This window comes from Acanthochromis polyacanthus, chromosome 14 (assembly GCF_021347895.1).
Source record: "Acanthochromis polyacanthus isolate Apoly-LR-REF ecotype Palm Island chromosome 14, KAUST_Apoly_ChrSc, whole genome shotgun sequence".
NCBI classification, from domain to species: Eukaryota; Metazoa; Chordata; class Actinopteri; family Pomacentridae; genus Acanthochromis; species Acanthochromis polyacanthus.
In genome coordinates, this window is record NC_067126.1 from 37,156,176 (window position 1) to 37,177,267 (window position 21,092).

Consider the following 21,092-nt stretch of genomic DNA (forward strand, 5'->3'; position numbering starts at 1 on the left):
TCTGCGCCTCTTTTCTAGCTCTTTATAAAACCAATATGTGATGTAGATTAGACATATGTTTGAAGTTCAGTCGGATAATTTCACCTTCTATTTCCATCATTTTTAAATCTTTTCAGAGCACTGAACCTGGTTACAGATTGGGTTTAGCTCGACTTTGCAGAGTTTGGACTGTAAGTGTATTGGTGTGTGGGAGGGAGGATGGCAGTGGTCCCGTTTTCCTGCGGCGAAGTTGATCTTTCCAGCAATGCTGCAAACACTCTTCATCTGTCTTAAAGTCTTCCTCTCATTTTTTCACTTTTTTTTCCTTCCAGTTCTTCCTATTGCCAATCTCACATGCAAGTCTTTTTTTAGGGTGAGTGATTCGGCCCACTCACAAGCTGTTCGTTCTGCCATGTATGTGCAGTTCAAGGCAGCCATCACATCTGTCAAATTGTTTTCCAAAAAGAATGCATAGTTACCGCGCTTGTCTAAATGAGGAGCGCGCGCCGTGTGTCACTCACAATGTGCTCTGTTGCAGTTTCTTTGCGTTCTTCCATGTCATAATTGTTTCCATCATGTGAGGTTGTTGGAGGCGTTCAGTGCCACTGCTATTCCCACAGGAAATAGCATGCATTTATTGCCCTTTTTCTTTCATGTGCTTGGCTGCCTGAATACATACTAGCTGTGCTGTTTGGATGGAGGTTTCTGGCAGTGACTAGCGAAAGCCTCCTGATTGCTTTGAATTTCATGCAGTTTAGTTGCAGGCCCTCTTTTCCCATTTCTATATATTTATGCATAGTACAGTCACTGGTTGGCACTCCTAATATAGGAACTGACATTTGTACTTTTGTACAGCGTCTGATGTCTATCATCCTCCAATCTGTGTTCTGTGAGACTTTTATTTTGACTGTGATGATACATACGATTAGCTTAGCCGCGCTAGACCCAGGTCTGAAGACACAAGGGTCTAGGAACTCTCGACAGGGAGGGAGGCGGGCTAAAAGGTTGTCTTTCAAATCACTCTGCAGCAATTGGGTAGGTATGCAACCAATCAGCGCAACGAATAGGCTGACGTAGTTCCTAGAGCGCCGGAAATCAGAGGATGCGGGAGTTCGGTGAAGCCTTATTTATCTTTCTTATCTTATACTTTGTTTATCTTTCAGGTTGAATTTTAGCTTCAAATCTTTAAGGGCTGTGGCCAAAGCCGAGTCGAAAGATAACTGTTTATTGTGCGCAGCCATCTTCTTGTCTATCCTTGTTTCTATGGTTGTTTCCGGTTGTTTCTGTCAGAATCGTCACGCCTCTGTCGTCACTTAGTTACGCCCACCTTCTGACTCTACACTTCATGGTGATTCGTCGGCCAGTTTTAGGAGCATCCAACCTCGAGGCTTACCGAGGGTAACTAGACCCACCCTGGCAGAGAATTAAATTCGTTGCCGTGGGTTGTCTAGCGCAGCTAGGCTAACATATGATATGATATGATATGATTTAATATGTGATATATACAGGACATGAAAACTATGCTATACACGATTAAACTCACATTTACCAATCACATTTTTCTACAAAATGTATGCTCAAAATATTCAGTTGAAGTATTTTTATGTTATTAATTGTGTTAGATGTTTTATGTTGTTTATCCAGCATGAAGGTTGAATGATGTGAGAATTAATCAGGAAAAAAAGTAGAGATGAACTTAGTAAACAAAGAAGGATTGCATCTAAGTGCAGATAACTGACTAATTTGTTGGGGAGTAGCTGACAGTGTTCTCCAGAGTAATATAAGGCAGGTGGTAGGTTTGGCAGCTTGTTAAAGTTTCTCACCAAATGCTAAATTAATCAATGCTAAGGTAATAAATTCTAACTAAATATGCAAAATGTGCTTTAAAAATGCCTCATATGCTGAGGTTATAGCTGATGGTCTGTCTGTCTTCCCTGTGTGAGGCTGGAAACGATATCTCAGATATTGTGGCGTCATGAACCCAAACCGAACTTTGATGTGTGCCACTGGGCGAACCAAATAAAAATACCAGTTGATGTCTGCTCATGTTCTCTTTGCCTGTTGTGTGCAATTCACATTGATTACATATGAACGCTGCTCTGTCTCCACAGCAATTGATGCGATCCTCTGTGTTCCACATGTTTATCCTGAGCATGGTCGCTGTGGACGTCATCGTCGCCGCTAGCAACTATTATAAAGGCGAGAACTACCGCCGACACTATGATGAGTTTTACCTTGCAGAGGTAAGATGCTTTTTGTTTGATTTTTATTGCTTTATTTCTTCTACAGTTCCAAAACTCTTCTTTTTGTTGCAGTGCAACTCAATTCAAGCCATTCGACCAGTGTTTTTTTTTTTAATTTAAAGCCTCCCTTTTTTGTGTATTATTGTACAAAAATAGCATGACATCTTTTTTTGATTGCACCCTATGTGAACAGAAATGAAAGGTCATTAAATGACCTACATGTGGGCAATTTTCTACAGTAGAGCCCCTATTGTGAATGTCCTCTATGGTAATGGTATTGACCGTTATTAATAGGCATTTAATCCTGCATAACCTGAGTTCCCCAGTCCACTCACGTGATGCAGCTGGGGATTTAAGGACCTGCGTACGAGTATTTAATCTATTCTTGTGCAACGATGGGTACAATATTTCCTATTTGTATTTAATGATTGATCAGCTTAGGCATATTTCTTTTTTGCTTTTGTTGTTTTGTGTTAGAGTACACACATTGTGCCACGCAGGTTGGTTTGATGTCATCTGTATGCAGGTGGTCACACACCTCGACAAAGACGACGAGGAGTGTGCCCACTCCCCCCATCCCCTTCATACTTTCCTCTCTCACACGCAGCTGAATGGAGCAGATAAGAAAAAGGGGAGAAAAAAATCACACACAATCACACACACACACACACACACACACACACACACACACACACACACACACACACACACACACACACACACACACACACACACACACACACAGTATTACCCTCTTTCACTCCCACCGTCCATATCATACAGCCATCGATCTGCAGATTTGTTCCAATCTGTGCGAAGGCTGTGAAGAGAAAATAGAAAATGGAGGCAGTGGGTTTAGAGTTAAATGGAGAACTGCTTGTTTGTGGTGCCAATTTTACTCTCTCCTTCTTACAGTATGTCCCCTGCTGATGACAGTGGAAGCAGAAGAAGCATTCTGCTTAAAGGAGCACTCCAGTGGTTTGCTATGGCACTGAGATAAAGATGGAGGAATGAAACCGGCAAATTTAAAACAGAAAGGGCAAAATCAGTGCAACGAAGCTTTATCCTTTAGTCCCTACTATGGGCCAAGCTCCAAAGCACAAAATCCTACATTTCCCTTGAGGCTACATAGAAGTTATGGTCTTGTTCGTCCATCTCTGACTGGCATTCAAACCCTGTGCTCCTAGTTTCTAAAACAGGCTTTCAGTTTAAAATCTGTGAGCCAAGATAGTAGGCTGTGAAGTACTCACTCTGACTGATAAATCTACGTTTTAATGAGGTGCAATAGAGTGCCTAGAGGTATAAAATACCACACAGTAAAAATGTTGCATTAGAAATGAAAAGGCACACATATTATCCGCAGAGTATTCCAGGTGAAAGTATTTGTTAAGCAGCATTCAGTGTTGCATTATTAATTATATCTTTCAATTGTTATTGATTACTAACATGTAAGCAGGATTTTTATCTTGTCGCTGGTGCGTTTGATGAATCTTTGTATATCAGTGTAATCACTGACAATGCGTGGCTTTTGTAAATGTATTGTCATGCATTTTGCATGTGAAACCACAATATGAAAAGCTAATACATGTGGCGCAATAAAAGATTATCGAAGCCAAGTGAAGTTCAAGTACTTAACATTTGTATCCAGTAATCTAAGCGTAATCCATGGAATACTGTATGCTAACAGAGATGTACACTGACTAGAAGTAAATGCCAGCTCTGATTTCTATTTTCTCCTTTCTTACCCAGGTTGCCTTCACTGTGTTGTTCGACCTCGAGGCTCTTCTTAAAATCTGGTGTCTCGGCTTCACCGGCTACATCAGCTCGTCTTTGCACAAGTTCGAGTCCCTGCTGGTGGTGGGCACCACGCTGCACATCTACCCCGACCTCTACCATTCACAGTTCACCTACTTTCAGGTACACAAATACACACACGCATGCACGTGCACAAATGCGTGCTTGCATAAACATGTGTATAAATTCCCGATGTGAAATCATCTGCAGTTGAAGGACAGAAGCTGTGAATCATTTTATGACATTTCTTTCCTGTGACTGTGCATTAATGAGTGCAAATCAGTCATATCACTCTTCTGTGTTAAAAAACCGTCATCCTCTGTTTATTCAAAACGCTTTAAATGTACTGTCACCACAAATGTCTGACAGAGATTCTGGTGAATTGAATTCTGAGTTCAGCTGCAGACTTTTCAGGGATTTCGTGACCAATGTTGCCAATGTTGAATATAATGGATGGTAGTAATCTTACAGTTATCTGGGTCCTTCTGCTCAACCAGCTCTGATTTGGTTGAACCAGCTTTATCACAAGCTATGAATATTTAAAATGGTGTCTGTAAATTTTTAGATGCATACGTCCAGTTCTTTTCAGATATTGTTTTTTATAAATTGCCTGTCAACCCACTGCCAAGTTTTTCACAAATCAAAATGTGAGCCTATGTACAATGTCTTAGGAACCATTTAAGATAAAAGCCTGACATTGTTTACATTTATTTACAATCTGTAATATTGGACAAATAATTTTTGATTATAGGTCAATTGAAATATGGAAGAAAATGAAAGCCATCATGAAAAGTCCCATCTTTTAGCATGTATCAACAAGAAAACTGATCATGCAGAAGTCGCTTAGAGATATCTTCTGAACCATATGTAGTTGCATGTCACAGTAATACAAAAAACCCACACAGGATGCTTTTTAATATGAAATAGTTTATGAAATACTTCATCTTAAAATTGAAAAGAAAGTTTTTTTACATTGAGCATTAATAACTGATTCAACAGAAATGGAATGAGTTTCAAAATAATTCTTGCATATATGTATGTATAGATAGATAGTTTTGAGTTTTTGGAACTCTCAAAAAGTATTTCATGTATCAAGAGAACATTTTCCAAATCCCTCTATAAATATCCTAATTTCATGCTTTAGGAAAATCGGAGATGGTTGAGAAAATTGTTCTAAAAATTAGAAGATGTGAAATGGAATTAATGTAATAAGCAAAATATGAAAAGAAAAATAGATAGATGTATGTTTCTGCTACAGTCCCTTCAGCATTCCTATAATCGAGACATTGTACATGGTTACGGGCCACTCTTGATTTTCATACTGGCTAGCAGCATTATGGCACCATTCATGTCCTACGCTGTCCCCTTCCTTGTGCTGGTGTAAACACAATACAGCAGAGACACACTGCTCCACAGGCACTGTTGGTGTAGAGGTGCTGGTCGGTCAAAGCAGACATCAAGGTAGCAGCGTGTTGACTGCAGACGGAGCTGCCTCAGGCTTCGCATTTCTGGAAGTTGAGATTTTGCTTCTTTGAGTGTTGTTTGAGAAATTGCCCATGCTGTCTCCTTTACTGGCAGATTTAGTTGCACCCAGGGATAACAAGCATGTTTGGCCAATAAGACATAAGCCAAAGTCACACTTAGTCCTTTCTGTGTGAGCGAGGAGCTCACACTGCTCTCGTATAAACAGTCATCGACCAGAGGGCAGAGGAGAGGACAGAGAGGGAAACAGAGGCCAAAATTACCATTCACTGCTGGGTTTTGAGTGGATGCCTCTAGTCCACAGCCGTGCACCACATTATCTGACATGATTTCATGCAGAAGTGTACCAATAATTACATTCATATATCAGCCAGTGATTTTTCAGTGATGACTCATTTCTTTGTTGGACTTATGTGCTTGATGTATACCGTAATTAGGGTTGTGTTGTGGTGTATTTATCTGATACTGTTTAGTATAAATCTGAGCCTGAGTGTGCAATTGAAAGTTATTGCATATGAAGTAAAGAGCCAGGAAAGTTCAGATCATTCTGTAGGTGGAATTAATAAAATGTGATGCCTTTGGCCTCGTTAGAGTTTTGTCTAGTAACAGTGGTTTTACAGTGTTTTTGTTTATATCGTTACATCCCCCGATGCTTTCCAGTTTTTTTTGTTTTTTTTACTGAGCGCTCAGCTCATTACCATAAATCAGCTGGGTATATATGTAACAACGGTACCTTTTTGCACTAACAAAGCCTTTCTGACCAAACTTAAACCCAGCAACCTCATTTTAGCATAATGTAGCCGATGGAAAGCGCTGAGGATGATCTGATGGGAAAGGGCTTCTCATTGAGCTTTTAATGAGCCTTGGCCATACAAGCTGTCCGGATCCTGTCTCAGTCTGAGTTAATGCCATCCACACAAGGTTTACGGTCAAGACATGAACACATACATTAAAACCACGTGCGTAATATTGTACACTCCCCATCAGCCAGAAAATGCCCAAACAGGAAGAATCTTTGGTTTAATCATTGGTAAAGTGCCATTCTGTCAGGTAGGTTAACTAAATTTAGGCTTAAATCATGAATCCATCAAAACCACCGCCATCCACACAAGGCTTACAGTCACGACATGAGCACGTACATTAAAACCACCTGCATAATATTGTATAAACCCCACTGTGCTGCCAAAACAACCTCTGACACGCTGAAGCATGGACTCCACAAGACCTCTGAAGGTGTCCTGTGGTGTCAGGCACAGAAATGTTAACAACAGTGAGTCCTGTAGGTTGTAAGGTGGAGCTTTGCAACTGCATGCTATTTTAAAAAAAAAAACTCAAATGTTTTTATTAAGCGTATTCTGAACACAAGAAATGCATCTACAGCTGTGCTCATGAGTTACAGACCCTGGCAGAATTTGTAAAATATGTACCATTCTTTAATGAAAAAATGAATGATCACAGAAAATGCAATGGTGTGACAATAAATAACTTTGCTGACCACTATCCCTAAATGAAAGATAAGTTTTTCCGTGATCAAACATGTTACCTAAAAAAAATTGACAGTATTTGATCAATTTTGCCAGGGTGTGTAAGCTTATAAGCCCAAATGTATATCAAATCTATCAGCTAAAGAAATGCCAATAAAAAGTGATGACTGTCTAATTTTTATATGAATGTAAATCGGGAACGGGCTCAGGTGCACAGATACTAGTTTGTCGTATATATATCCTGTAGCCTATTGTAATGCCAGTAGGACTTTGGTTTGTTGCAGCGCACTGCTCAAACAGCTCCAATTCATATCAGTTTTTCATAATGGAATCGGTCCTCTGGCTAATGAGCAATTTTAAGAGCCCCTGGGAGTTAAATGCCTTCCTTATACCTCGTGGAAAATGTTTCCCACTTAGTCTCCCTGCTGGTATTTTTCTAAGTAGGCCCCAGTTTAAACAGGTGACATTTAGTCACAAATGATTAACTTTAAGGTTCTGCACTCCAATCAGATTTGTGTTCCACTCAAAGAAAACGGCACCAGGCAAAGTAATCTTAAGTCTTGTTTTTTTATTTAGTCATATCCAGGGTTAGCCTCATTGCATTTCAGTTTGTGCAAAATGTCACGTTTTGGAGCCTTAACACACACGTACACTTGGCTAAATGATTTCTAATCAGCTGTTGGAACCTACCTTGACACTTCCTCTTTGTGTGTTCAGAATTGCAATGACTTCAGTAGTGACACGATTTAGCAGTTCAGTCAATAATTCATTCAGAAAGGCAAAGCATTGTGTAATTTTTGGAAATTTCTTGTAGGGATGCACTGATCCAATTCCAGTTATTGGGATTTGGCCAATATGGATTTAAACGACTGGACTGGATATCTGTGACAGCGACACTGTGACACGTTGCACAATTCAGTTTTATGTTAAGCACTGCTTTGTCTTCCACCATGCTGGAACCAGAAGCGCACGCAAACGCAGCGGGAAAGCCCTTCTTTGAGTGTCAATTATAGTTAATCATTGGTATCAGACACACAATGTTCGTTTGGGAACAAAACATGGATTTGATTCAGCCAAAGACATTTTGCCAGCCAGCCTGAAACGTGGATGGGAAAACCTCTGGAGGAAGTGAATCGTTTCACACATTCAGAACTGTTTATTGTTTATGTTATTTCTGCATTTCAGGAAACAGACACATTTATTTTTTGAGACTGAAAATATGCAAAGAATAAAATCTAATTGTTTTTTTTTTTTTTTAAAGTGACTGGAAACATTCAACAGGCTTTTATATAACAACATTTAGGATCCTTATATTTGCGATGTCTTTCTATTTCTGTTCTGTCAGTTGCAGTATTTTCACTCCCCTCACGCTTCGTTGGTCGTAGAAAGGACGATAAGTTCAAAAATGAGCAAATAACTAGTTTTCCTGCAGCCAGCCTTGTATCTTCTGTGAATTTCCACTCTTGTGCTTTGTCCTTAGCTGAGAATGTGCATCTTTTGCAGAATGGATAGTGGTTATCATGGTCTGTCAGGAGTAGCAGGTAGTGTCTTTCCATCCCATTTGTCATCATGCTGTGAGTGTTATTACTGCATTTATTCACTCCCTATTAGACAAGTATCCTGTGTTTGTCTTCTTTATTTTGCCGTATATCTAGAGAGTGGGAGATGGCCATTCATTTGGCTTACCGTGGGATTCTAAAGAAAAATCTTTGGCCAGAGGCATCACAGAGAGGAGCTCGATCAATAGCTACTCTCTGGATCCCCGATCAAAGCCTGACCAAGATGCATTACCTTTTGGGGGTTGTTGTCACCACAAGCAATTTAGGGACTAAGCCTGTTGACAGAGCACAGCATCACCACACTGTTACCACCGGATCAAGATCAATGCTCTCTTTTCCAATCAATATGTAATCAATTTGCTGCTTTTATAACTGTGATATTTATTCTCAAACTATCTTCAAATGCCATCACCGTCTTACTTTGGTATGGAAACTACCGTCTTGTAAGGCTAGTTTGAAATATATAACAAGGATTACACCCACAGCAACCTCACAGTGGTGGTGTATGTCTTTGTGTCCTTCAGGTGCTCCGTGTGGTGCGCTTGATTAAGATTTCACCAGCTCTGGAGGACTTTGTCTATAAGATCTTTGGTCCAGGTAAAAAGCTAGGCAGCCTGGTGGTGTTCACAGCCAGCCTGCTCATCGTCATGTCGGCCATCAGCTTGCAGATGTTCTGCTTTGTGGAGGAGCTGGACCGTTTCACCACCTTCCCCAGGGTAAGCAACCTCCCTCTCTCAAAAGATAGACTTTTCAAAGCGTATTATTTTTAAAAGAACTCAAGTGGTTCCATTAAGAAAGCTTTTCTTTTCTTTGCTCAATTTTTTGCTTATGTCTTAGCTTGGATTGCAAGCTGTGGCCAAATCCATCGCTATTTTGGTGCAAATGGTTTATTGAACAGATCCATGGTAGTCTACAATCAAGAGTCAAATCAGAGTTTAACGTGTTACCGCTTGCTAAGCAGGATGATCTTAGTGTTGTTTTTTTCTTGCAAGATTGTGCTTCTTTATGTTAGTACCTACTGGAACAGTTAACAGAACAGACTGCTTTCCTTTAACATTCTGAACCCCAGAATCCACCAGCAGGTTTGACAGCCATGTTTTCTATTAAAAAGATTGCCCAAATTACACAATTTATGTGCCAAAAATTGCCCAAACAGGAAGAATCCTTGATTTAATCATCAGTAAAGTGCCATTCTGTCAGGATATTTAGCTAAATCTAGGCTAAAATTGTAGCCTAGCCGCGCTAGACAACCCACGGCAACAAATTTAATTAATCTTTCGACTCGGCTTTGACCACAGCCCTTAAAGATTTCAAGCTAAAATTCAACTTGAAAGATAAACAAAGGACGGCACTGAAGTGTTTCATTGAGAAGAAAGACGTAATTGGACTTATGCCGACGGGATATGGCAAATCCTTAAAAAGATTGCCCAAATTACACAATTTATGTGCCAAAAATTGCCCAAACAGGAAGAATCCTTGATTTAATCATCAGTAAAGTGCCATTCTGTCAGGATATTTAGCTAAATAGATAACTGTTTATTGTGCGCCGGTTGTTTCTGTCAAAATCGTAGCCTAGCCGCGCTAGATAACCCACGGCAACAAATTTAATTAATCTTCCGACTCGGCTTTGACCACAGCCCTTAAAGATTTCAAGCTAAAATTCAACTTGAAAGATAAACAAAGGACGGCACTGAAGTGTTTCATTGAGAAGAAAGACGTATTTGGACTTATGCCGACGGGATATGGCAAATCCTTAATATACCAGTTGGCTCCGTTGGTTGGGAAGCTAATTGGACTTAGCCACAATCCGCCGGTGCTCTAGGAACTACGCCAGCCTATTCGTTGTGCTGATTGGTTGTATACCTACCCAATTGCTGCAGAGTGATTTGATAGACAACCTTTTAGCCCGCCTCCCTCCCTGTCGAGCTTCCTAGACCCTTGTGTCTTCAGACCTGGGTCTAGCGCGGCTAGGCTACTAAAATCATGGTTATCCGTCAAAATCACTTTATGATACGGGTTTAATTTAAAAATCATGTGCAATATTCCACTTGTTGTAACCACATTTGGTTAAACACAAAAAATTATGCACTTCTTGGCACAACTGTAAAGTCATCAGTAAGTCGGTCACTGGTTTTCATAGTACTCTATCTTGTTATTAAATATTATGATATTCTTCCCCATATACATAAAATGATGCATTTCAGAGTATATTCATTCTTGCTTTCTTCTAATTTTCTGTTGGCATAATTAGCTCCAGTTGTACAGCTTGCACAAAGTCAAAAAATTTCGGTCGTCTCGGCAATTCTTTCCCTCTGATTTCACTTGCACAAATGAAACTTATCAGCCATGCAAACCTTCCTATGCTGTAGGAAACTGATCTTGATAAAGCCTTAATGATAAAATGGTTAATTCTCAGGGAAGCATGAAATGTAATTTCAGTTGAAAGATTCCTGTATATGAAATTACACCAAATGGAAACTCATAAGGCAGCGATGAGGAGGCCTACAGATGCTGATGATGGGTTGCACCATGGGTCGACAGATGTGGTATCTCCTTTGATTTCTAAGTGCTCATGAGCTTCCCTCTCTCTCTCATTAGCAACATCCTTCCATCCTCTGTTTTTCCCCCGTCTCCCTGCCAACATTTCACTGATCCTCGGCACAGCGGGACGCGAAGGGCTCCTCATAAACAGATGCCACTTGTATGCTGTGTTACCCTTCCCTCTCTCATTTTCTCTCCATATTGCTTCTGTTTCCCCACACATATATGCGCCCAGACACATCGTAGTTAATGATGTTTGGCTGCCTTCCCTATGGGCAGACCTGTTGCTGGCTTTATCTTTATCTGCAGTGACTGGGACATGGTAGCGGGTGGTGGTGGTGGTGGGGGGGAGATGCTAAGAAGAAAGTGCCGCCTTGCCATTTGACTCCAGGGGCCATCGTGTCACAGCTGGCTGTTCCCTAGTACCTTCATCTGACCTCTACCAAATACATGAGAGGGCAGCAGCACAGAGTTAGAAAAAACAAAACAAAAAGATGTCTCCTCGCTTCTTCTCTTCTCTGCTTTGTTTAAGTTTAAAAAAACCTCAAGCTGGGGGAAGATTGTCAGGAGAGGATACGTGCATCAGCTGTGTGATATTTGCTCTCCTGTGAAAAAGCATGTTTCAAATGTCAAATCTGTCTGTCTCTCTGTACAATTTCCTCCCCCTCTCTTTCTCCCTCGTCTCTCTCGGGTTGCTTCCACTTGTGTAGTCAGTTGCCCTCTCTCTCTCTAGCCCTTTAGCCTCCCTCACTTTCTTTTATCCTGTGCTTTTCCTCCCTGTAGGCGTTCATGTCCATGTTCCAGATCCTCACCCAGGAGGGCTGGGTAGATGTCATGGACCAGACTCTGGTGGCTGTAGGTCACATGTGGGCTCCAGTGGTGGCCATTTACTTCATCCTCTACCATCTGTTTGCCACTCTGGTGAGGAACGTGCTGAGCTCTAAGTCAAATAAGTTAAACAGGCTATTCAATCTGTGTGTGTATTCAAAATCACATTCCATTATTTTGGTCAGTAAAAGAAGCGGCAAAGAGGGCATTAAGTGGCGAAAGGACACTTGAATATCTTTCTTAATGCATTCAATTAGTGCCCTGACCCTTCATTGTTCCCTCAACTGCCACGTCTAATCACAGTTAATCAGACTTTCAGGCATAAGAAGTGCTGACATTTCAGTGTTTGGCCTTCTGATACAGGCAGCCATCAGACAGTCTGTGGATGACTCACACCTCACTCCAGACAGACAGGATGTCTTTCAGTGCAGAACAAGCAACAAATACAATTAATAAGCAGGCTTTGTAGTATTGAAAAAGTCATGTTTTTTTATAGCAGTGATGATGACTTGGACATATTGACACGCGTACAGTAAATGTTCTTTCGCACTTCCTCTTGTTGCTCTTCAGATTCTGCTCAGTCTTTTTGTGGCCGTTATCTTGGACAATCTGGAGTTGGATGAAGACTTGAAGAAGCTTAAACAGGTAAGAAGATTATGGAAAATTGTGCAGAGACTGAATAGGTTCAGATTTATGAGAGCTATCATTTCCTGAGAAGACAAGTAATTCACTTATTTGCGAATGCAGCGTTGTATGTGCAGAATCTGAATGTACAGATTCATGCATATTTGCTAACAGAGTTAAAACTTGCAAACACAGGTTTTTACTACATAATTTCAGGCAGATACAGTAAGTAATGTTCAGATAATAATTTTGCCTCACTGGCCACCAGAGCCTTGCTAGCTGTTCTTAAAACTAAGTGTTGCTCATTTAAAGTGATTTGATTTGTGGATGATTTTGCAACTGCAAGGCCTGATGTTCACCTGAAAAGGTAACTTTGCTAGAAAGTTTAAGAGAAATTTGACATTTTCAAAGATTTCTTAGTTTTAAGACAGAAAATCAAAAAGTATTTAGAATAATCCAAATTATGGACAGCTTTAGGACAATGTCTCTATTGTGGAGAGCAGGAGAGGGCTGTTGATCACCTTTTACACGCATTTCTCAAGCTAAATTATCCCTGACATTTCCCACGCTGCGGAGCTGAAACGGTGCCACAACTTTGCCAAGCTAAGTCACTGTAGCCTGTTGTTTAAAATATCAATGATCCACTCTGGTTGATGCGTTTTGTGCCAAGGTGGTCTCGTGTGTTAGCATGATAAGGTGCTGTTTGTCAACGAGTCATGAATGGAAGTGGGAATTCTCTGATTTTCTGAGTTGTTCCTCTGGAGCTCGTGGAAGTTATTGTCAGTAGTTTGTTCTTTACTCTTTTCTTCTTGTTCAACAAGATGCTGAAATGCAAAAGCAACCGCAAAGAAATTCAGCAGATTTTAAGCAAGGAACAAAGTCAAAATTATGAACTCAGGAGTCCCATTTAAGGACAGGACTTGTTTCAATATGTCAGACCTTAGATGAGTGGTGGTTGTAATTCAAACAGCTGTTGGTAACCTGCTCTGTTTCCTGTATTTCTGGCTTTAATGTCCATACCGACTGCTAATTATCATCAACCATTGCACTGTTCACACAGAGTAGTGCCATCAGGACGGACACTTACACCTTCCCTCTGATTGACAGCAGCTTCAGGAAAACAATACTACATTCAGTTTTCTTTTTGCTTGTGCGTTGTTATTGAATTTGAAATGTTACAATAACTGTAATTAGTGTAATTGCCTCTTTACTAATCACAATACAATGGGGTACCACTTTGACATTAAGGCCAGTCAGTACTTCAGCGTGAAACCTAACCTCTCATTTCATTTCTGGGATATTTTAACCTGAATAACAGCAGCAAAAGAGCAAAATGTGGAAGTACAGAATACAGTGCATTTAAAACTGACATTTTCTCTCCCTGTGATCTGAACTGATTTTGTCTGCCGCTTTGCTTTGCTGCTTGTTTTTCTTGGGCACTTTCTGTCGCTACCCTGGGAAGAGTGACAGGGTTAAATTGTATTCCCACATGCGTGCAGGGCTCAGAGTAATTTCTTCATCCTCACCTTTTTTGGGAGCTCTGCTCTAAATGCTTGAGTAAGCGGCCAATTAACTTTAACAAAAAAGAAGAAAATCTCTGTTGTGTTAAAGAGCTGGTACTTAAACACAAATATATGGGCCTCGGTGCTAGTCACCGCTCAACGGGTGAACTTTAATAAGCAGCGCCCGTCATCAAATGCAAAGTGCAGTCAGACACATTTCTATAAGTGAACTGTGGAGAAATGCTAATAATTCAGTCAGTCGAAGTGTCTGTTTTTTTTATCCATACAATCCCTTCATATAAATTAATTAGTCTGGAAGTTCCTAGACTTGAATGGTGCCGTGCACGCTCATATAAACACCGTGTGCCCTCAAAGCTGGCTGGCAGGTCTCTTCTTGCCTGGACAAGTTATTTCCCACCCACGGCTGAGTGATTAGGTGCAGTGACTGTAAAATTGCCTATTTTACAGCTGCTTCAATCATGGATACAGGGCTGGCTATAAATAAACCGTAGATGGTAATCGCCCTGCCACAAGAGAAGGCTTCTGCAAACATTTGGCAAAAAGCCCCGTGATGCGTCCAACCTATCTGTAAGAAATACACGTGGGTCATGAGGGATGAGAAACCAATTACAGTGAACGTGATGAATCATTTTTGCCCGCTGCTTGATGAATGACTTCATTGACACACTAATGCTTGTTATTTATCATTAATGTGACTTGTGTTCATGGCGAGCTCTTTAAAAAAAGAAACAAATGACCATGCGGAGAAAATAATTTTAAAACATTCTTTTGAGTTGTTTTGTTCGTGTGAGTGTTATGACGATGGGATGGATATCAATCAATATTTAGAGTGAGAGTGTGACACAAAACTCGTGTGTTTTCTCTTCCCTGGGACATTTTGTAATCCTTTCTTCTTCACAGTTGGCTGAGCGCACAGACAGTTGCTGTGTTCAAATTAATTGGAAATAATGGAACAACAAATTGAAGCAGAATAAACTATTCAAAGAGTCGCTTCATGCAAATAGTGGAATTTCGTCTTGTATATTATTTGAATGCATTATTTTACATCAAATAGAAGAGTGTGTGTGTTTTAGATGGAAGAGGTCTACACAGGTTTACAAAATAGGCGACATTGTGTGCATTTACATTGTTGGTGACGTAATTAGTCCCATGTATTGGCTAATATGCTAACTGAATTTGCAATTGCTGAGTGGACAACTATGTTTTCAAAAGGTGGTTGGTGGTGTATTGTCTTAACTTATTATTCCCCTCCCCTCCGCTGAGGTACACGTCAGAAATATCAGTTTAAAAACCTGTCAAACATGTCAGCTCCCTTCAGAAGCCATTGTGTTTTGCTGCCACCCATGAAAAACGCCAAACATATAGGACGTGTCTGGTTGCAGGTAGGCTAGCGGTATCTTCATGTGTGTTTTCGATGTGTACGTGTCACATTGAAGTGAAACTTCACCTGTGCAATCAAGCTTTGATAAGGCTCACCTTTACAGTACACTAATGCATGATGTTAAATGTACCGTACTATAGTGAGCCATTCTTCAGTTTTTGTTCCATATACCGGGCTTTGCAAAAGTTCTGTTACACGGTTTCATGATCTTTAGAGACGTTTACATGTCGGAGTGAAAAATTCCATTAAACAAACTGAAAGTTCTACCTTATAGGCAGGTGTCCTTAACACAAATTTGTTCTCCGGTGAAGTTGTATCAAGATGGAAGTCAAAAGAGTTGAGATATCTGCTCTCCTTCATGCTGGACACAACAAGTCTGACAGAGCCAAGCAGCTGAACATCAGCCGGATGACCGTCCACAGAATCGCGGAGAGGCTCAAGAATGGTGAAGATCTTTCAGGTCTTCACCATTCTTGAAAGATCACTGAAAGATCTTCACCATTCTTGAGCCTCTCCGCGACTCTGTGGACGGTCATCCGGCTGATGTTCAGCTGCTTGGCTCTGTCAGACTTGTTGTGGCCAGCATGAAGGAGAGCAGATATCTCAACTCTTTTGACTTCCATCTTGATACAACTTCACCGGAGAACAAATTTGTGTTAATGACACCTGCCTATAAGGTAGAACTTTCAGTTTGTTTAATGGAATTTTTCACTCCGACATGTAAACGTGTCTAAAGATCATGAAACCGTGTAACAGAACTTTTGGAAAGCCCAGCATGCTGCCAATGCCACATTCTATGTACTATGAAGAAGAAAGAAGAAGAAGCCTTTATTTGTCACAGAATATTTTTACAGCTCTGTGAAATGTTGTTTTCACATATGCAAATTGGGGTCAGCCATGGTACAGCACCCCTGGAACAGGAAGGGTTAAGAGCCTAGTTCAAGGGCCAAACAGTGGCTGCATCGGGGTTTGATCCTCTGACCTTCTGGTCAGTAGCCCGTTGCGTCACCACTGCCACCCTATTATGCTCTTATGCACCACTGTCCAACGTTAACATATAAAAAGAGTCATCTGCATACACTGGTCTTATTTATTTGGTATGATTTAGCACAATGAAATAAGACATCCAAAGAACTTCACAGCTCTCCTGGCTGTTACCTCCAGAGAGAACTGGCTGTCTACCTTCCTCTCTTGATCCATTCCCTGCTGATATTAACAGTGTTAAGTCAGCCAAAGATTTAACTGGCCCATCTTGGGAATTCATTTGACATTCAAGCATAATAGGTCAGTGGCATCCAGTTTTAAACAGTCCTCTGAGTGTACTGCTGCAGCATCGGTAGATGAATATAGACAGGGAAATACCTTTGAGTCATAAAAGGTAGTGCACACCTTAGAGGCCAAACAGTCTGTTTTTTGGTATGTGAATCACCTTGTGACTCAGTGCTGAGAATAGAACTAATGTTGTTAACACCTCTATGAAAGTATAGCAACTGTGACAGACTGCAACGTAAACATACACTTTGTGGAGGTCCTGCGAGGCCGTAATTTAACAGCTTTTACTTTGAGTGTCAGCATAATGAAATTAGTGGCAGCCCTTCTCAAACTCCCACCCATTTGCTAAAATTTGCTCCATTATTGCTTATATCTGTGCTCAGTGGAGCGCTAATGAAGCAAATCAGTATGGATGGAGTTGCCAGGCAACACTTTTTGGTCATGTCACCCCGTGCATATTGTATAAGCCGCCGCTGTTTAACCGTCCCCACGGACGGCTGCGGGTGTGTGAGACGGCAGGACCACTGTGTCTGCCCATTCTGCTGATTTGATAATGACATCATCAATAAGGCATGTAGGTAAAACTATCTGTCATCATTTGTGTGTTGATTGCAGCTGGGCCTTTCAGGGGAATGACTTGCATCTGTCAACCCCGACAGACCATTTGTCTTGATTTGCTTTTTCTCCTGACAGTCAAAGCTTGAAACGTCAGAGGGAGCAGGAGGGTTTGTGAATAGCGGGTGCTGTGATCAAGCAGATCAGTCTGGCTCTGCTGGAGTATCTGCTTGCTTTAACGCAAATCAGCGCACAGAGCCCGAGAACAAAAATTTTGATGTTTTTTGCTTTAGACACACAAAAATCAACAAACAAGTGCACGGTATGCACACATAAAGAACCATCATTATTAATTAGAGAAGGGAGAGTAAGCAGGGCTGCACCTAATGAGCAACTAGTTTATTCTTTCATACTGATGAGCCAGGAGCACTGAAGAAGCACGGATTAGTTAGTACACACACACACACTCACAACCGAACGTGCATGTACGTGAGTGCATTTTCCACTCATCAGTGTTGATTAGGATAATGCATTTATTGCATGAAAATGAGGCTTGCTAGAATTTTTAATGAAATGAAGCCTGGGACAGGAGAAAGGTAGACAGCAGAGGAAAACAGAAGTGAAGGGAGGAAGTAGACCACCCGCCCTGTGCAGATGCAAACACACACAGCCTCCCAGGTGTGTTTCTGTCCATAGTTAATGTGAAATGTTATTTTAGTCCTCTTTCTAAACCATTTAATGCAGACTAGGCGTATGGTTAATTTGCACCATTTCAGTGCAAACTTGAACATGGTCACTACTGTACACATATGATTCGTATGATAGATTCACAGCAGCTGCAGTGCCTGTCACCATGCTGATGTTTAAACCTGGGACAGCATCAATCTTCGAACTCAGCCTTCATTTTGATCTCAACTCCACACGTGTAAGGTTTCTTGACTGCGCCTTGCCTGGTTGTGACGCTATCACCATTCATATACAGACAAACAAACCTATAATCACCTTCCATCTCATTCAAAACCACCTTCTGTTCCTTACAAACCAGGTGTTTCCAGGTCAACTATTGCCATTGTAAATATTGAAAGGTGCAAATAATCCCGGATATGCTATCGTGGCCGGTAGATATACACTACATATCTACAGAAAGCTTTTTTAGTCTTGCTGCTAATTTTCTGAATCAGTAACAGACAAGGAATTACAGTAAATCAAGTGATGCATTGCAGGTAGGGATGTCCGAGATTGGCTTTTTGCCAATAACCGATATGCCGATATTGTCCAACTCACAACTTCCGATTCCGATATCAGCCGATACTGATATATGTGGGCTATTTAACTACTTTTAGATAGCATTACATATCTCTCATCATGGAATTAACACATCATGCCTCATTTTATTGTGATGCCCCATTGGATGCATTCTCAAATACAACAAGGCTTTCAAATGTAGACATTGTCTGTACATAAAAAGAAAACTACTTCAACTTAAGTTATGGAAAAATGCCATATTTATGACATTTTTTTTAACTGTCTCAAACAACAGTTCACACTCTCCCTCCCTGTATGAATTGGTAAATGCCGGTGAAATCCAGGCATTATTTTATCAGTTTTCATGATAGGCAGATAAAAAAACGGATAGCGATATTGACCGATGTTGCATTTTTATGCCAATATCAGGGCGATAATATCGGCCCACTAATGTTATCGCCCCAATCACTAATTGCAGGACATTTTTACTCTCATCATTACCCTTTATTTTTTCCAAGGATAAGTGCAGGAATGCTTTTTACTCTTTTCCTTTTTACGTGCAGTGCAACATTAGTTGACCATCGCTAAAACGTCGACGTGCCATCTTTTACAATCAAAGGAAAACTCATCCGTTGTGGTGTTGCTGGACGTTATTGCTCTACCTACATCTACGCTGTCACTGGTTGGTGGGCTTTGTCGTGGGAGAGACTGATGGCCCATCTCCATCCAACAAATCATTCCCGTCCGATGCGGGACCAGAGGGAGCTGCAGGAGAAGGGGGAAAATGTTTATCGTGTGCCTGTAGTTGTCCGCCAAATAGGAAAAGGTGTTTACCCCTAAAGGCAATGATGATGACGATAATGTGTGTTTGCGTGTGTGCACAGAATGAATTGTCAGCGGTGATAAATTTTTGCATATTGTGCGTGTTTGCATGAAAGCGGAAATGTCTGGCAATCAAACAGGTCCCCAGGCCAGGTGGATGAGTCATGAGGAACACGTCTGGGAAATTGTTAAAGAGGAGCAAGTAAAAGGCTAGAACGATGGCTACCCTGCCTTCCTCTACTGCCTGTTTACGTATGCAGGCAAAGCAACATCTGAAATCTTTCCATATTGAACTCTCATTTTATCCTTTGACATTTTCTCTTCCTCTCTTTCAAGGTGTGTCAGAGTTTATGATGAAAGAGGAGAGGTGTAGCTGTGTGCTTTACACAGGCAATGGAGTAGAGATTGGTGTATTTTTTATCAACCAGGGCTTGACTTATATCAGTGAGAACTAGGTTTATTTCTTATCTGAAAAAAATGTCCCACATACTATATGTGTTAGAGTAGGTATCACCAGCTGGAAATGTAATTTTTGCAGATCTGTTTGCTTCGTCAGCTTGCAGCAGTGATGTTAAAGTGACTACAGGCTGTGGTCAGTACACTGTGATATTATGCAAGTGTGATTAGATTCAAGATTAAGTACTTGCCATTTTAACACATTTAATCAGAATTTGTTTAAGAAGTTACATTTAGCAACCCCAAGCAGTTCCTTGGCTTTTTTTTTTGCTCCTTTTTTTGCAACATAGACTCATTTTTCACTGCAATATTAAGTCCTGCACATCTGTTGACACAGCAGCTTTGTCTTCCAGCTGTGACAAAATATGAATTTCTATCCTTACTTGGAATAGAAAAGTTATCTATCTAAACATGACTACAAATAGGGAGAAGTCAAATCTGTCTTATGTGTAGCATGATGCAGTTATGTCATAAAGCCTAAAACAAACTGAGCTGATGAGCGTTGAATTTCTTTGATTATACATTTTGCAGTAATTTAGTTGATCAACATATACAGTTTTTCAGTGTTACTTTTCAGGTGCCCACAGGTGTTAACAAAACTGGAAAAAAAAAAAAAAAAGAACGACTGTGCATGTTGTGGAGTATGTAGATGTTTTTACTTCTTACATTTTTAATTTTGTTTAGTTGTCTCCTCCGGTCTGCTAAGTCCAGCCTGTAGTTCAAATCCCTGAATCGTTCTCATGTAACTGCTGGTCACAGCTGAGTCTGGTGTGGCTCCTCAGTTGCATGTACGTTTTTTTACAGAATATGGTATGTCCAAATAATTTGTTTATTACAATCTTTTCACATGGCAGATGAGAAATAATGTGAATTTGGTGAAGTATCATGATTTTAAGTAGGGGTATCCAGGGATTGGGGCCAATTAAGACCTTTTTTCAAATGATTGTATCGGCACGGACCTAAATCCAAATCCTCTCTTTTTTTATGTTCGCTACCACACAGCTCACTCTTATCCTCAAATTAGAGGACGCCATATCAGAAATGTTTTTGTATGTTATGTGTAATTGGCAGGAAGGAGAGATGCACCGCTCAAAGCAGAACAACTTCCAAGAGTAGAATTCTGATTTGGAGAGGACACCCTCATCCAGATGCCTTTCTTTGGCTTCATATGCTCTCAATAATCTGGGACTATGTTGTGACCTGAGCCCTGGCACTGTGTTCATGTATGTTCCCAGTACTCTGAGCGCTCACTGGCCATCAGAAAAGATTTCCGCTGCACACACTAGAGGATCATTGTTACAGTA

General features: G+C 40.7%; 1 protein-coding gene across 7 annotated transcripts in view; it reads left to right on the forward strand.

Annotated features, from left to right (window-relative positions):
• The window catches only part of nalcn (sodium leak channel, non-selective), a 79,807-nt gene that overhangs the window by 32,447 nt on the left and 26,268 nt on the right, over positions 1-21,092 (forward strand). For all 7 annotated transcript variants that reach the window (XM_022203235.2, XM_022203238.2, XM_051959180.1 and 4 more), the window contains 5 exons: positions 2,091-2,222; positions 3,972-4,139; positions 9,066-9,257; positions 11,866-12,003; positions 12,481-12,555. In XM_022203235.2, the coding sequence (XP_022058927.1) occupies positions 2,091-2,222; positions 3,972-4,139; positions 9,066-9,257; positions 11,866-12,003; positions 12,481-12,555 (705 nt within the window). The remainder of the gene's footprint in view (positions 1-2,090; positions 2,223-3,971; positions 4,140-9,065; positions 9,258-11,865; positions 12,004-12,480; positions 12,556-21,092) is intronic.